The 18,829-nt window shown below is 38.0% G+C and overlaps 1 protein-coding gene across 1 annotated transcript in view; it reads right to left on the reverse strand.

The window, feature by feature from the left end:
* The window catches only part of FAM169A (family with sequence similarity 169 member A), a 58,573-nt gene that overhangs the window by 15,012 nt on the left and 24,732 nt on the right, over positions 1–18,829 (reverse strand). The window contains exon 6 of the mRNA XM_035014655.1: positions 10,032–10,211. Coding sequence (XP_034870546.1) covers positions 10,032–10,211 — 180 coding nt within the window. The remainder of the gene's footprint in view (positions 1–10,031; positions 10,212–18,829) is intronic.

Below are 18,829 nucleotides of genomic sequence, written 5' to 3' on the forward strand. Positions count from 1 at the left end.
TCCTGACCTCACATCAACACCATTCACAAAATTAAATTCCAGATGGATTCTGGGCGCCTGGGTGGCTCAGTTGGTTAAGCGACTGCCTTTGGCTCAGGTCATGATCCTGGAGTCCCGGGATCGAGTCCCGCATCGGGCTCCCTGCTCAGCGGGGAGTCTGCTTCTCCCTCTGACCCTCCCCCCTCTCATGTGCTCTCTCTCTCTCATTCTCTCTCTCAAATAAATAAATAAAATCTTAAAAAAAAAAAAAAATTCCAGATGGATTCTAAGACCTACTAAGAAAAGCAAACTGTTTAAAAGAAAACGTAAGAGAATACCTCCTGGACATAATGGTGCTAAAAGATTACTCATGAAAGACACAAAATCACAATCCATAATGAAATCTTATGATAAACCTGTTGAAGTTTAAAACTTTCTATCAGGATCTGTGCAACGTAACTTTCTACAATGATGGAAATGTCCTGTATCAGCAATGTCCAATACAGTAGCCACTAGCCACGTGGCTACTGAAAAAATGTATGATTTTAATTAAATTGAAATTAAATCTAATTTATATTAGTGATTGCCGTACTGGGCTGCATAGTTTTATACTAAAAAGATACCATAAAGCCAGAGATTAGGAGATTTTCAGAATAAAACAAAAGATTAGTATTCTCAGCGTATTAAAAAATCCTAAAATTGAAGGACAAAATGATCCCAAAAAGAAATTGGCAGATGTTTTGAAAAGGAAATTTACACATAATGAAACTTGGAAGGTCACTTAACAAAGGTAAAGACGGCAAAACCTCACTAGCTGCCAGGGAAATGCAAGATGAAACAACTAGATACCATTTTCACACCCATCTGATAACCCAAGCATCCAAAGAATAAGGAAAATGGAAACTCCCACTTTCTCCTGGTGTGAGAATAATTTTGCAATAGTTAGTAAAGTTGAAAAGACATACTGTATGCTCCAATTCTACTACTGGGTATATATCCTAATGACTTACACATATGCACAAGACGACTTCTATAATATTCATTACAGGGCTGTTTTTAAACAGGGGTGGGGAGTTCAACCTAAGAGCCCATCATTAACGGATACATGAATAAATCATAAAATGTATACAATAAAATACTATGCAGAAGCTACAACAAATTACAGCATATATTAACAATGATAAATCTATTAAAAAGATCAGTAAAAGAACAAGTTAGTATATGTACAAATGATGTCATTTATATAAAGTTTAAAAACACATTAACAAAATGATGCAGCCTCTGTGGAAAACAGTTTGGCAATTCCTCAAAAAGTTCAACATAGAATTACCATATAACTCAGCAGTTCCACTCTCAGCTATATATCCAAAAGAACAGAAAGCAGGGACTCGAACAGTTATCTGTACACCAATGCCCATGGCAGCATTGTTCACAACAGCCAAAAGGTAGAAAGAACCCACTGTCCGTCCATCAGAAGATGAATGGACGAATGAATGAAATGTGACATGTACACACAATAAAAATATACACCAAAGGGGCGCCTGGGTGGCTCAGTCGAAAGAGTCTGCCTTCGGCTCAGGTCATGATCCCAGGGTCCTGGGATCGAGTCCCACATTGGGCTCCTTGCTCAGCGGGGAGCCTGCTTCTCCCTCTGCTGCTCCCTGCCACTCTGCCTACTTGTGATTTCTCTCTCTCTCTGTCAAATAAATAAATAAAATCTTTAATATATATATATATTTTTATATATATATATATATATATATATATATATATATATACACACACACACACACACACCAGAAAAAGGAAAGGAATTTTTTTGAAGACATGAGAGAGAAAGCGTGCATGCAGAGCAGGGGGTGGGGCAGAGGGAGTGAATTTTCAAACAGACTCCTCACTGAGCAAGGATCCAGACACAGGGCTTGATCCCACCACCCTGAGATTGTGACAGGAGCCAAAATCAAGAGTCAGCTGTGGGGTGCCTGGGTGGCTCAGTCAGCTCAGTGTCTGACTCTTGGTTCTGGCTCAGGTTGTGTGACATCAAGCCGCATATAGGGCTCCATGCTCGGCACAGAATCTTCTTGGGTTTCTCTCTCCCTCTCCCTCTGCTCCTCCCTACACTCTGTGCGTGCACTCTCTCTCTCTCTCTCAGACAAATAAATCTTCAAAAAAAAAGAGTCGGCCACTTAACCAGCTGAGCCACCCAGGCACCCCAGGAAAGAAATTTTGATACATGCTACAACACGGATGGTCCTTAAATACTATGCTAAGTGAAATAAGACACACATAGAGATTCCACTTCTATAAGGTACCTAGAATAGGCAAATTCATAATGACAGAGAATGAATGTGACTAATACCACTGAAATGCACATCTACAAATAGTTCAAATGATAAATAATATGTTATATGTATTATAGCACCCAAAAAACTTGAAAAATTTTAAGATAAAAAAGCAAACTAGGGCCACCTGGCTGGCTTAGTCAGTAGAGCATGCAACTCTTGATCTTGGGGTTGTGTGTTTGAGCCTCACATTGGGTGTGGAGATTACTTAAAAATAGAATCTTTAAAAATTGGGACACCTGGGTGGCTCAGTCAGCTAAGTGTCTGCCTTCGGCTCAGGTCATGATCCCAGGGTCCTGGGATCCACAGCCCCACGTCAGGGTCTCTGCTCAGCGGGGAGCTTGCTTCTCCTTCTCCCTCTACCTGCCACTCCCCCTGCTCATGTGCGCTGACAAATAAGTAAAATCTTTATAAAAATAAAATAAAATAAAAATAGAACTACCCTATGATCTAGTAACTGTACTACTGGGTATTTACCCAAAGAATATGAAAACACTAGGGGCGCCTAGGTGGCTCAGTCGTTAAGCCTCTGCCTTCGGCTCAGGTCATGATCCCAGGGTCCTGGGATCAAACCCCACATCAGGCTCCCTGCTCCACGGGAAGCCTGCTTCTCCCTCTCCCACTCCCCATGCTTGTGTTCCTGCTCTCTCTGTGTCTCTCTCTGTCAAATAAATAAATAAAATCTTAAAAAGAAAAAAACTAATTTAAAAGGATATATGCAGGGGCACCTGGGTGGTTCAGTCGTTAAGCGTCTGCCTTCGGCTCAGGTCATGATCCCAGGGTCCTGGGATCGAGCCCCACATCGGGCTCCCTGCTCTGTGGGAAGCCTGCTTCTCCCTCTCCCACTCCCCCTGCTTGTGTTCCCTCTCTTGCTGTGTCTCTCTCTGTCAAATAAATAAATAAAATCTTTTAAAAAAAAAAAAAAGGATATATGCATGCCCATGTTTACTGCACCATTATTTACAATTAGCCAAGATAGAGAAGCAGCCCAAGGGTCCACTGATAGATGAATGGATAAAGATGTGGCATGTAGATACCATGTCATATTACTTATCCATCAAAAAGAATGAAACCTTGCCATCCATGGATGGATCTAGAGGGTATAATGCTAAGCAAAGTCAATCAGTCAGAGAGACAAATACTGTATGATTTCACTCATATTTGGAATTTAAGGAAACAAAGGAGAAAAAATAGACAAACCGAAAAATAGACTCTTAAGTATAGAGATCAGACAGATGGTTACCAGAGGGGAGGTGGACGGGAGGATGGGTGAAACAGGTGGGGATTAAGAGTACACTTATCATGGGGCACCTGGCTAGCTCAGTCAGTACAGCATGTGACTCTTCATCTCAGGGTTTAAGTTCAAGCCCCACATTGGGTGTAGAGATCACTTAAAAATAAAATCTTTGAAAATAAAAATAATTAAGAGTACACTTGTGTTGACGAGCACTGAGTAATATATATAGCTGCTGAATCACTATATTGTACATCTGAAACTAATATAACACTATATATTAACAACAGTGGAATTAAAATTTTTAAAAATAAAAAAAAAAACAAACCTCACATATTAGCTTCTGGAGAATTGACACCATTATCTTATTTTCTGTCCAACAATATAATTGTGTAATAATTTTATGATTTTGTTCAAACCAGTTAGCATTTACATATTCTCCACAGAGTTCTTAGAATTAACATAGGAAAAAATGTATATATTTAGGAATTTTATCTCTTTTGTTGCCATTATAAATATTGTGTTCTTACTTTATTTCTTCTAACTAGTGGTTATATATATGAAACATACTGATTTACTTATGTATTAATTTTGTACCTAGCCACATCACTGAATTTCTAGTAACTCCACAGTTCATTTTCTTGAGTTTTCAAGAATTTTAGCCATTCTGACAGGTGTGAGGTAATATCTCATTGTACTTTTGATTTGCATTTCCCTGATGATGAGAGACGTTCAGCATCTTTTCATGCGTCTGTTGGCCATCTGTATGTCTTCTTTGGAGAAATGTCTGTTCATGTCCTCTGCCCATATTTAACTGGATTGTGTTTTTTTGTGTTAAGTTGTATAAGATATGTCATTTGCAAATATCTTCTCCCATTCTGTAGATTTTCTTTTAGTTTTGTTGTTTCCTATGCTGTGCAGAAGCTTTTTATTTTGATGAAGTCCCAATAATTTATTTTTGCTTTTGTTTCCATTGCCTCACGAGACAGATCTAGAAGGATGTTGCTAAAACCAACGTCAGAGAAATTACCTCCTGTGTTCTCTGCTAGGATTTCTATGGTTTCAGGTCTCACATTTAGGTCCTTGGTCCACTCTGAGTGTACAATGTACAAAAGTGGTACAGTTTCATTCCTTTGCATGTTGCTGTCCACTTTTCCGATACTGTTTGTTGAAGAGACTGTTTCTCTCCCATTGCATGTTCTTGCCTCCTTTGTCAAAGATTAATTGACCATAAGTTGTGGGTTTATTTCCAGGCTTTACATTCTGTTTCACTGATCTATGTGTCTATTTTGGTGCCAGTACCATACTGTTTGGATTACTACAGCTTTGTGATGTAACTTGAAGTCTGGAATTGTGATACCTCCAGTTTTGTTTTTCTTTTCCAAGATTGCTTTGGCCATTTGAGGTCTTTTGTGGTTCCATACAACCTTTCAGATTGTTTTAGTCCTGTGAAAAATGCTCTTGGTATTTTGATGGGAATTACATTTAAATCTGTAGATTGTTTTAGGTAGTATGGACATTTTAACATACTGTTCTTCCAATCCATGACCATCGAATGTCTTTCCATTTCTTTGTGCCATCTTCAATTTCTTTCATCAGTGTTTATAGTTTTCAGAGTACAGGTCTTTTTCATCTCTTTGGTCAGATTTATTCCTAGATATTTTATTATTTGTGGTGCAATTGTAAATGGGATTGTTTTCTTACTTGCTCTTTCTGCTGCTTCATTATTAGTGTATAGAAATAAAACATATATCTGTACATTGATTTTGCATCCTGCAACTTCACTGAATGCATTTATCAGTTCTAAGAGATTTCTTTTTTAAGATTTTATTTTTAAATTGTCTCTAGACCCAACGTGAGGCCCAAACTTTCAACCCCAATATCAAGAGTCACATACTCCACTGACTGAAGCACTCCTATTGGTTCTAACAGTCTTTTGGTGGATCTTATATTTTATTAGGGACTAATATATAAGTTTAAAGTAATCCCAATAAAATCCCGACAAAACTTTTTTTTAATCTGGTAAGTGGATTCCGAAGTCTATACAGGAAAAACAAGCAAGGTCAGAAATAGGAAATGGGGGAGAAGACTAGTCCTTTTAGATAACCAAAAGGTAAAATAAATATAAGAGTGAGGTACTGGAACTTAAGATTAACAGAAATAAATTAGCAGATAAGAAATATACAGAAACAGGGGCACGTGGGTGGCTCAGTCAGTTAAGCATCTGCCTTCAGCTCAGGTCATGATCCCAGAGTCCTGGGATGAGCCCCGTGTTGGACTCCATGCTCAGTGGGGAGTCTGCTTCTCCCTCCCCATGCCTCCCTCCCCACTGCTCCAGAGCTTGCATGCTCTCTCTCCCCCTCCCTCTCAAATGAATAAATAAAATCTTAAAAAAAAAAAAGAAATATACACATATAAAATACACAAATTTAATGTATGATCTAGATTAAGAATTTGGAAACTTTTTCTTAAAGGGGCAGACAATAAGGATTTTAGGCTTACAGACTATATGGGCACTGTCATAACTAACCAACTCTGACATTTTAGTGCAAAAGAAGCCAGAGGCAATATATAAATGGATGAACATAGCTGTGTTCCAGTAACTTCACTTACAAAAAGAGCAGATCAGTGGACCACTGTTTGCTGACCTGATATAAATGCAAATCAGTGCAAAAGATAAATTATTCAACAAATAATATTAACCATATACCTGTCAGGTAAAATAAAGTCGGACCTGTACCTCATATGGTACACCAGGATAAATTCCAAATGGGTAAGATTTATGAGACCTTATTCATTCCATGCCTTTAGGTATCGGTACATGATAGTACTGTGTAAATCAACTTCTCACAGTTAGCTAATCACCTACTCAAACCTGAGGCCAAGCCCATCCATACGTGGTACTCGTTACCCATTTGTGGAATGAATAAATTATCTTTTTAAAGCTTACAATGTACAACACTATAATCTTTCCTAAATCATTTAAAAATATTCATGGAAACAAGTAAAGGTCATGGAAACAAGTAAATTTCAAAGAATACTGGATATCTAGCAGCCTCAAGAACTACTAATTAAGTTGTAAGAGAAAAATCAAACGGAAATCCAAGTTCTTCAAATAAACATTGTACCAGACAGAAAGAGCAAGAAACAGAAAATGGAGATGCCACATAGTCTAAAATTTGCTATTTTCAATATATTCCTTTATTTTCACCTCAAAGAGTCTTATTCACAAAATTATGCATATGAGACCAATGAAACATTATTGGACAATCTCCTGCCTAACCTGAAGGATCAGTGGAGCTAAAGCCCACAGACTATGCAAAAATAGTAATTCATTTGGCATTCAATTTATCATTACAATTAGAAAAGAGTATTTTTTTAAAAAGATTTTATTTATTTGAGAGAGAGCGGGCGCATGCACACACAAGCAGGGGGGAGGGGCAGAAGGAGAAACAGGCTCCCCACGGGGTAAAAATCCTGACACAAAGCTCAATCCCAGGACCCTGAGATCATGAGCAGAGCCAAAGGCAGCTGCCCAACTGACTAAGCCACTCAGGCACCCCAGAAAAGAGTAAGTATTAAGAGATTCTACCTACAGTGGGTGTGTTTACATTCCTTCCCAAATTCAGTAAAGCTATAATTAGATTTTAAGGGGAAAGCCATTTTCAGATTATCCAGTTGAATACAGGGTTCATTCCATTCTCATGTATGTATGTACACAGAAACTATGATTCAAGATGGGCACGCAACACTTGGTTCTTGTTTTCTGGATTTCTGACATTAAAAAGGGGAAGCAAACTTAGAACAAAAATATATTTTCAGTGGAAATAAACATTTCCAGTTAGACTAAAATCAATGGTAAATTCTATTTTAATAAAGTTTTCAAGTAAATTAACTTCCAGGATTAAATCTTACTTCATTAAGAGAAAACCAGTAGTTTGGGATTTACATTTATAAATGCAAATATAAATCCACCAATAGTTTTTAAATATCACCACAAGGTATATTCGTACAATGGAATACTAAACAGCACTGAAAATGAATAAATAGAGCTATGTCAATCCACACGAATGATTCTCATAAACATAAATATACAAATCAAACTGCAGAATTCACACAGTATGTATCATTTATATATAATTCTTTTAAAGATTTTATTTATAATATATTTGCGAGAGCACACAAGCGGGGAGGGGTTGCATAAGGTGAGGGAGAAACAGGCTCCCCGCAGAGCAGGAAGTCCGACACGGGGGCTCGATCCCAAGACCCCGGGATTATAACCTGAGCCAAAGGCAGACACTTAGCCACCCGGTGCCCCAGTTTTTAAATATGTTAAACAAGATGACATATTGTTGAAGGATATATAAATATGCTTTATAAGTCTAAGAGGGACACCTGGGTGGCTCAGTCGGTTAAGCACTCAACTCTTGATTTTGGCTCAGGTCATGATCTCAGGGTCTTGAGATCGAGCCCCGCATCAGGCTCTGGGCTGGGAATGGAGCCTGCTTAAGGTTCTCTCTCTCCCTCTCCCTTGGCCCCACCCCCGCCCCTCATACACGTGTATGCATGCACACTTTCTCTCTCTCCCTCTCTCCCTCTCAGAAACAAAACGTCTAAGAAATATATGGGGAGGGCACCTGGGTGGCTCAGTGGGTTAAGTGTCTGCCTTCAGCTCAGGTCATGATCCCAGGGTCCTGGGATGGAGCCCCGCATCAGGTTCCCTGCTCAGTGGGGAGCCTGCTTCTCCTTCTCCCTCTGCCATTCCCCCCCTTACTTGTGCTGTCTCTCTGTCAAATAAATAAATAAAATCCTTAAAAAAAAGAAAGAAATATATGGGGAAAATAAATGCCAAACTGAGGTTAATACTTATTTCAGGGAAGGGAGTGAACTAATTGGGTGGGTGTACAACGGTACTGGCAATGATCCATTTCTCATGGATGGTACATGCTGGATGGTTCTTGAGTATTTGTCGTCTTATTCTTTACATCTTTTTGTATGTCTGAAATTACTTTCTTTTTTAATTTTAAAAGCTACCAAAGAGAACCCAAAGAAGAAATGGTCAAAGATCTAAATATACATTTCCCCAAAGATGACACAGAAATGGCTAATTAACATATGAAAAGATGCTCAACATGAAATGCAAACCAAAACTATTATAAGATGCCACTTTACACCCACAAGAATGGCTTTAATCAAAAAGACAGTAACAAGTGTTGGTGAGGATATAAAGAAATTTTAACTCTCAAACACTATTTATGGGAATGTAAAATGGTACAATTGCTTTGGAAAACAGTTTGGCAGTTCCTCAGAATGTTAAACATAGGGCACCTGGGTGGCTCAGCCGTTAAGCGTCTGCCTTCAGCTCAGGTCATGATCCCAGGGTCCTGGGATCGAGTCCCGCATCGGGCTCCCTGCTCGGCGGGAAGCCTGCTTCTCCCTCTCCCACCCCCCCGCTTGTGTTCCCTCTCTCACTGTGTCTCTCTCTCTCTGTCAAATAAATAAATAAATAAATCTTTAAAAAAAAAAGAATGTTAAACATAGAGTCACCATATGACCCATCAATTCCATCCACACCTAGGTGCAGAGAAATGTCCACACAAAAACTATACAAATGTTCACAGCAGCATTATTCATAACAGCAAAAAGTGGAAACAACCCAAAAGTTCATCAACTGATGATAAACAAAATGTGGCATATCCATAAAACAGATTATTCATCCATAAAAAGGAATGAATACTGCTTCATTCTACAACATGGATGAACTTTAACAAAATTTTTTTTTTTTTTTAAGATTTTATTTATTTATTTGACAGAGAAAGACACAGCGAGAGAGGGAACACAAACGGGGAGTGGGAGAGGGAGAAGCAGACTCCCCGCCGAGCAGGGAGCCCGATGCGGGACTCGATCCCGGGACTCCAGGATCATGACCTGAGCCGAAGGCAGTCACTTAACCAACTGAGCCACCCAGGCGCCCTTTAACAAAATTTATGCAAAACAAAAGAAGCTAGACACAAAGGGCTTATATAATATAATCATATCACATGATTACATTCCTATGAAATGTTGAGAACAGGAAAATCCATACAGAAGAGAACAGATCAGTGGTTGCTAGGGGATGAAGGAGTTGGGGAATGAAGAGTGACTATTAACTGGTGCAGGGTTTCTTTTGGGGTAATGAGCATGTTCTGGAATTAGATACTGGTTATGGTTGCACAGCTACAAAGGTAATAGAAACCACTGAATTGTACACTTTGAGAGTGTGAATTTTATGGTATATGAATTATATTTCAACATTTTTAAAAAGCCACCACACCTCCAAAAAGCCGTATTCATGACATAAGGACACATTTGCAAAATGAAGCCCTTAGGGACCCAAAGAATCCAAATTAGTTAATAATGCTATATGCACATTTACAATATTCTGCAGAAACAACTCAGAAGTGACCCTGAGAATAGTTTAACCTTTTTTAATTTACCTGTGTACATGAGAGAGGAGAGTGGATACCGCAAGCCAAGAGCATCTTCCGTAAAGGAATCAACAAAGTCCTCCAGCATATGAAGCCCAAAATCTTTGCCTCGGTATTTCTTTCTTACAAACATCGTATCAAGAACTGGCAGTTGGTAGCTTTGGGTAAGAAATGAGGCACATATGCTTCCTGCAGTCATAAAAGAAACCCAACAATTTTTCACATTAAAAGGCCATATATGTGTATATGTTTAAAGAACATGAGTTAACAGTCTTTCTAAAAATGGTTAGTTTTTTTCCTACATCGAGAGTGTTAAGAAATTTATCAATTTCATAATATAAAATGCTTCCCAGCTGCTAGTACACATCACAGGGTATACATGTGATAATGAGAAGAGCTATGTATTTTGTCAACAGTTTCATCTAATACAAGTCACTATTACCATTTTTTTAAGTATATACTAGAATATGCATTGCTGTCTACAGACTTGTACAACTTTAAAACTCATCAACTATTACATTTTAAAACTGAAAGAGTATGTGATGACTGTACATCGTATACAATGCATGAAGTACCTCACTACAACTTGAGTACCTGAACATCCATCTATCCCTCTTTCTCTAGTGAGTAGTCTACTGTTTTTATCTACTCCATGATGGCAAAGAAACAAATCAGTTTTCCAGATTTTTAAGGACTACAGATTAGGACTAAATGGAAACATTGGTCTTAGAAATGCCTAAGTCAGCAATCTTTGAGCTGTAAATGTGTTTTTTTAAATATCCTGTATGCTTAAGGTTAAACAGGAGAAATAACTTATAGTAACTAAATATGCCTCTTCTATTAAAACAGCTATGGGGATTTGTCTTTTTAAGAACCCTGATTTGTGTTCTGACCCTCCAATTAGATATGTTTGCTCCTTTAACACATTTTAAGACAGTATATAAGTTGTGGGCATCACGGTGGGGCATCCCACTCTCAACATTAATTTTAGAAATAGTTCACAGTTATCAGTCAATATTCTCGTTTTGTGCCTCAAATAAATAAACCTATTGTCTCAGATTATTCATATGATTTCAGATAATTCCACTAATGCAGTTCAAGGAAGACATAAAATTTCAGGTAACAAACGTCTCACAAACTGACTTGTACCAATCATATTATTTGATGAACTGGTCAATGTAACAAGATCTTTTTTTAGTTCAACGAAATAATTTGAATTATTTATGACTAAATTGGAGAATTTCAGTAACTTTCTGTAACACTTTCTAGACTATCAACTAATTTAAGCTTAGAATAAGTAATTCTCATTACTTAAATCCTAACTGCTGACATTCAGCTAAGATATTTCTATGGGTTAAAAGGTCTTATAGAATGGCTATAGTTAACAATGCTGTATACTTGAAATTTACTAAGAAAGTAGATATTCAGTGTTATCACTACAAAAAAAATGGTAACTGTGCAGCAGTATCTTTTTTTTTTTTTAAGATTTTTTTTAATTTATTTGACAGAGAGAGACACAGCGAGAGAGGGAACACAAGTGGGGGAATGGGAGAGGGAGAAGCAGGCTTCCCGTTGAGCAGGGAGCCCGATGTGGGGTTCGATCCCAGGACCCTGGGATCACGACCTGAGCCGAAGGCAGAGGCTTAACCACTGAGCCACCCAGGCGCCCCTGCAGCAGTATCTTTTAATTAGCTTGATTTTGGTGAGTATTTCACAATGTACACATGTATCAAATTATCAAGTTGTATACCTTAAATATGTATCACTTTTAATTGTCAATTTTACTCAATAAAGCTGAAATATATAAACAAGTAACTTGTAAGAGTCTAACAGGTAGTCTCACCAACAAGCTACTATGACCATAATTAATTTTTAATGTCTTGAAATCAGAGTTTTTCATAACTGCTGGTAGTGATTACAAAATCACAAGAGACATTATAAGCACTAGTAGTTCAAAGGAGAAAGCAAAAAGTGAAAAGTGAAAGCACTATCTAGTTCTAATTCTCAATACAGAGTCTGAGGATTTATGGCTGTTTACTATTGTACACGCTTCAGATTCCTTACAAAAGTATAGTAATTATATAAAGGAAATTATCCACAATTTGATTTTTTTCACACCAACATTTCTTCTACTGGAGAGGAGATAAATTAAAGCATCTTGTATTGTTGAAATGGTAAATTTATGGAACTAGTAGTAATCACAAAGTTTAAAGATCTTCTATTATTTATTTGCCGTGTACATATTCATTGCAAAAAATGATGCCGATTCTCTCCCTTTGACTAAAAACCTACACAGCTGACCCTTGAACAACTTGGGAGTTAGGGGCACTGACCCCCTGAGCAGCTGAAAATCCACACACAACTTTTGACTCCCCTAAATTTAACTACTAATAGTCTACTGTTTACTGGAAGCCTTACCGATAAAAGTCATTTGTTAAGTTGTATGTATCATATGCTGTAGTCTCCCAATACAGCAGGCTAGAGAAAATAAAATGTTATTAAGAAAGTCATGGGGTGCCTGGGTGATTCAGTCAGTTAAGCTGCTGCCTCCGGCTCGGGTCATGATCCCAGGGTCCTGGTATGGAGCCCCGCATTGGGTTCCCTGCTCGGTGCAGAGCCTGCTTCTCCCTCTCCCTCTGCCACTCCCTCTGCTTGTGCTCTTCTGTCTATCTCTCTGTCAAATAAATAAATAAAATCTTAAAAAAAAAAAAAAAAGTTCAGCTAGTTTCATGGTACACACTGATTAGATTCTGGATATAGTTCATTTTTAAAAATTGTTCACTTTTTGGTTTTAATCAAAGTTTTATATGTACATTGCTTAGAGCACAATAGTCCTACTGGACTGAAAAGAAAAAAAGCAGTCCTTTGACTGCCTCCATGATCCACACAGAAACACTTTCTGCTCCCTAGAAACCACTACTTTGAAATTATTTAGCTTATCTTTCTGGTATTTACTTCCACATCTCTAAATAACTTACTACTTTTCTTGATTTTTTTCCATTTTAGGCATCAGCAACTGCCTTCCCAGGATGGAAGATGAGAATTTAGCTCTTACATACATTTATCCACCCCACTCCCAATTCCACAGAACCACACTTCCTCAGTGTCTTAAGGGCATTGTTTCACTTCTAGTGTGCAGTTTGGATGTGGAGGGATCTAATCATTCTGATTCTTGATCCCTTGTATCAATGCTTCTCTCATTCTCCAGAGACTTACAAAATCTTCTCTCTATCCCAGATTTTTTTTTTTTAATATTGTATTTATTTATTTATTTGACAGAGAGAGGGACAGCAAGAAAGGGAACACAAGCAGGGGGAGCGGGAGAGGGAGAAGCAGGCCTCCCACCAAGGAGCAGGGAGCCCAATGCGGGACTTGATCCCAGGACCCTGGGATCATGACCGGAGCCGAAGGCAGACGCTTAACCACTGAGCCACACAGGCGCCCCATCCCAGATTTCTGAAATTTCCTAATAATCTATCTCAGTATAAGTCTATTTTAATTCATTGTGATGGATGCTCAGTGGGTCCTTTTAATGTGGAAATGCATGTTCTATAATTCTGAGAAATTTTCTTGAATTATTTCATTGGAAACTTCTTCCCCTCTGGTTTCTCTGTTCTCTCCTGAAACATCTATTATTCAGACCATTCCTGTAATTTTCTTACCTATTTTCCATCATTTAGGGTTTGTTTTCTCTTGTTGTTGCTCTCCTTTCTGATCCACTTCCTCAACTTTATCTTCCGTACATTGAATTTTGAATTTCCAAGGGCTCTACAGACATTCTTTTAATATATACTGTCCTCATTCCATCAGTGTAAGGACTACTCTTACCTTCCACATATATCAATAGTTGTTTTGTTTTTCATTGTCTCTTCCAAGTTGTTCTGATCTCCATATTTCGTATCAGTGGCTTCCCCTAACTAAGCTATTTGTTCGAAGTTATGAATGAGGCATTAAAGAGCTGATTAGATGTTCTGTGTGCATGGTGGTGATTGCTGACAATGAACCTCACAGAAGGATGATCTGACTGCAACATTTCCTAGGCGAACCACTTATATTGGTATTTATGGAATTTTTTTCTGTTGGCCAATTCAAATTCCTCAAAGGAAACATTTTTGCTCATGTTGTAACCTTTAAATAAATTTTGAAATACCATGTATTCACACATCTTTGGTAACATCTAAAATTTTCATCTTAAGTTTCAATAATTGCAAGGATGGAATTTCTAGCACATTATCAATATTAACTTTTGAGAAACTATTACACAAATTTTAGACTCACAGAAAAGTTGCAAAAATACAGAGTTCCATATACCCTTCATCTAGCTTCCCTAATGTTAACACCTTACACAACCAAAGTACTATTATCAAAACCAGGAAATGAATATTGATGAAATACTGTTGGCTAGAGACCTTATTTAAAATTCACCAGTTTTCGGGGCGCCTGGGTGGCTCAGTTGGTTAAGCGACTGCCTTCGGCTCAGGTCATGATCCTGGAGTCCCTGGATCAAGTCCCGCATCAGGCTGCCTGCTCAGCAGGGAGTCTGCTTCTCCCTCTGACCCTCCCCCCTCTCATGTGCTCTCTCTCTCAAATAAATAAATAAAATCTTAAAAAAAAAAAATTCACCAGTTTTGCCAATAATGCATTTTTTCTGTTTCAGAATCCAATCCAGGGCTCCATACTCAATTTAGTTTAATATCTCTTTAGTTCTGGTCTTTGATAATTACTCCACCTTTGTCTTTCATGATTTTATTACTTTTAGAGATTACTGATCAGTTATTTTGTAGATAACCTTCAGTTTGGCTTTGTCTAAAGTCCTTTCATTATAAAATGAAGGTTATGGGTTTGGGGCAATAATACCAGAAATGATGTTTATGCCCTTCTCAGTACATCATAGATTAGGAGTCCATGATACTGATGGGTCTTATTCCTGGTGATATTAACCATGATCTACTAGTTAACATGGTATCTGCCATGATACTCTATGTAAATTTACTTTTTTCACCTTTTCAATTAACAAACAATATTAAAAATTATTTTATCACTCTTCTAAATGTATCATATGGACCCTAAAAACTATTAATTTGATAACCCTCATCATCCACTTAACTATTCCTTTACTATTGAACTAACTTATCCTTAACACTCAATTTTATAATGTTCCTTTTTCTTGAACTTCTATTTTTTTTTTTTTAAGATTTTATTTATTTATTTGACAGAGAAAGAGACAGTGAGAGAAGGAACACAAGCAAGGGGAGTGGGAGAGGGAGAAGCAGGCTTCCCACTGAGCAGGGAGCCCAATGCGGGGCTCAATCCCAGGACTGTGGGATCATGACCTGAGCCGAAGAAAGACGCTTAATGACTGAGCCACCCAGGTGCCCCCTGAACTTCTATTTCTATTGTATTTATTCTGCAGAATGTTATCCTGATGTCACGTATTTTTACACTTGGATTACATATTTATTATCCAACTGTTCTTTACTGCAAAAACATACCTGTACATAAATACAAATTTTTCAAATTTCTTGTGACTATGAGGTTCTAATTATCAATCCAAAAGAAATTTTGAGTTATCATTATCATTAATATTAGTACATGACAGATCAAAACACAAGTGTATTATACATTTGGAAAACTAATTATTAGGCAAAGAATAAAATTTTACTGAAAATACATCTCCTATGAAATAAATGGAGTTCACTTTTTTTTTTGGTTTATGAATCCATGAATGAATACTGCTTAATACCAGAAGGAGACAAGGTTCAGCATTAATTTTTTTTTTTTTTTTTTTTAAGATTTTATTTATTTGACAGAGAGAGACACGGCAAGAGAGGGAACACAAGCAGGGGGAGTAGGAGAGGGAGAAGCAGGCTTCCTGCAGAGCAGGGACCCCCATGCAGGGCTCGATCCCATGACCCTGGGATCATTACCTGAGCCGAAGGCAGACTCTTAACGACTGAGCCACCCAGGCGCCCCTCAGCATTAATTCTATTCCTATTTTTTTATAGATAAAAGTACTTAATAACCATAGAAGGGACCAGAAAACCTTTTGTTATAATGACATTATTCAATTCTGTGAGCTCCCTTAGAGTTATGTGCCAGATTTCACACAATCTATTGTAAAGAACTATTTTTAATAATCTGACATCTACCTAACCCAAAAAAAACATACAAACAAACTCTATGTCCCCCACAGTGATCTCTTTATTTCAGGCTAAAAAAGAATTTATGTAGTTTCTTAAATTTCATTGTAATGTAATAGGATTTGACTTCATAAACAGTCTCCTTTTATATATCAAAACTATTTTTACATCCCAGTAAACATCCCAATATAATGATTTGCTATTTAATTTAAAAATCATAAATAGTAAGTGATACCATAAGGCTCTCATTCAACTATAAATTTGTTTAATAAAGATTTAATCTTTTTGCTACTGGCACAGTTTTTTTTCCCCTGATACATATATTAGGAACACTTCTATTACAAAATGTTTTAGTATGTTTTGGATGTTTTTTTCAAAATATTGTACATTTGCGTTTCCTTTAAAAAAATGCTTCCAGACTGAATTAAATGGTTATTAATTCAAAGGCTAATACAAGCACACCTAATTTTACTGTTATCTGGTAGATAACAGCCAGAGCTTAAAGTGGAAAAGAACTAAAATAAACAGTAAGAAGGTAATACAATTAGTAGAGAAGTATGGAAGGTGCTAAAGTGGTAGACAAGTAGAACTTGAAAGCTCAAGGATATAAAATTTAGTAACTACCACAACAAGCAAAAATAGAGGCCAGGTCACAGAGGAGAGAAGGAGACCCAAAAGCACATGAAAGAAAGAAGCACACTCTTGGAATCAAGTAATGATCAGAAATACTGAAAGAGAAATGTTATGCCCTTTAACTGTGTGCCTTCAAGCCTTCAAGCTCTAAGTAAGTATAGACTAATACATGCTCCCAATGTCTGTGAGCTAGTTTCAGGTAAGAACTCCCCTGGAGCCAGTATGAGAAGCTAAAAAAAAGAAAAAAAAAAAAAAAATCCTCCAATTGCCATAGGAAGTACCTTGTATAAAATAAAGCATAAAGCAATTGAAACACATCTCAACCCCAAAGCTTTTAAACATTAAAAGAAACTGATGCCTTTTATGCAATGCTTCCATTTAACCAACATTATTATTCTGCCCCTGGATAATGATAGCTTTCTGAATTTATACAAGAATAAAATAGCATATTAAAAGAGAACCCAAGTATTTATTAAAACAGCAAACCAGCTGGGGCACCTGGGTGGCTCAGTTGGCTGAGCACCCGGCTCTTGATTTCAACAGAGGTCATGATCTCAGGATAGTGAGATCGAGCCCCAAGTCAGGCTCTGTAGTCATCGGGGAGTCTGCTTGAGATTCTCTCTGTCCCTCTTCCTCTACCGCTACCCCCCCCACGTGCACTCTCTCTCCCTCTACACTAAATAAATATTTATATTTTTTTTTAAGTTTACTTATTTATTTGACAGACAGAGAGAGAGAGAGAGAGAGAGACAGCAAGAGAGGGAACACAAGCAGGGGGAGTGGGAGAGGGAGAAGCAGGCTTCCCGCGGAGCAGGGAGCCCGATGCAGGGCTTTATCCCAGGACCCTGGGGTCACGACCTGAGCCGAAGGCAGATGCTTAACCACTGAGCCACCCAGGCGCCCCAATAAATAAATCTTGAAAAAAATAAAACAGCAAACCAATTTAAACTATACAGATCACAGTTTTTTATTCTTGAGAAAAAGTAACCTTCTCACTGACTATATGCACTAATTCTTAAGTGTGTACTAATTACGTGATTAAGGTATCAGTCACAACTGTTCTGCAAACCAACAGTGAATTCAGTATGATCTTTAGACATGACCTGACCAAAAGGGCTAAATTTGGAAGGTTTTGTAAAATGTGAGAAAGGCTGAAAATAATCTGAGTGTTCTCTATGAAAGGTCTTTTGGTCAAGGTACAGAAAAAGCCAACTTGTTATGTGGTGGTTATAAGGTGAGGGTGTATGTGTGTACACAGATCAAGCAGGTTCTATCTTTCTGGCTCCAGGTACCTCGAGGGAGGGGAAATGGCAGGAAAATAGGTAAAGCAGGATGAAACTCCACCCATCTTTTAGGAACAGGGTATAGGTGGTTCTTAGGATCAAAAATCCAAACTTTAGAAGTTTAACAATTTCAAAGCTATTTGAATTCTCTAAATATATTATTTTGTTTTTCATGCTAATGAGCAAAGCTGCCTTTAACAAATCAGGTTGAATCAGCTGTGTGAGGCAGACAAAGGCTATGCATTTGGTCCACAGGTAGACAAGAGTTTTAAAAGGAGCCCGTATCAGTGATAGCAGCAGGAATCAAACAACCACTTTAAATAAAGGGAAGGACGTGGAAGGAAGTCACGACAGCCAAATATGAGGCTCAACACACAACTCTCTTTGCACATACATGGAGAAATCTTACCCTCTGTCAAACCTTTATTTTTGTTTTGTTCTTCAAGACTTTCCTAACAGGGGCACCTGGGTGGCTCAGTCGGTTAAGTGTCTCCCTTCGGCTCAGGTCACGAACCCAGGGTCCTGGGATCAAGCCCCGCATCGGGCTCCCTGCTAGGCGGGAAGCCTGCTTCTCCCTCTCCCACTCCCCCTGCTTGTGTTCCCTCTCTTCCTGTGTCTCTCAAATAAATAAATAAAATCTTTAAAAAAAAAAAAAACTTTCCTGGGGTGCCTGGGTGGCTCAGTTGGTTGGGTGACTGCTTTCAGCTCAGGTCATGATCCTGGAGTCCCTGGATCGAGTCCCGCATCGGGC

Source organism: Mirounga leonina, unplaced genomic scaffold (genome assembly GCF_011800145.1).
Source record: "Mirounga leonina isolate KUSES-001 unplaced genomic scaffold, KU_Mleo_1.0 Mir_168, whole genome shotgun sequence".
Classification (NCBI taxonomy): Eukaryota; Metazoa; Chordata; class Mammalia; order Carnivora; family Phocidae; genus Mirounga; species Mirounga leonina.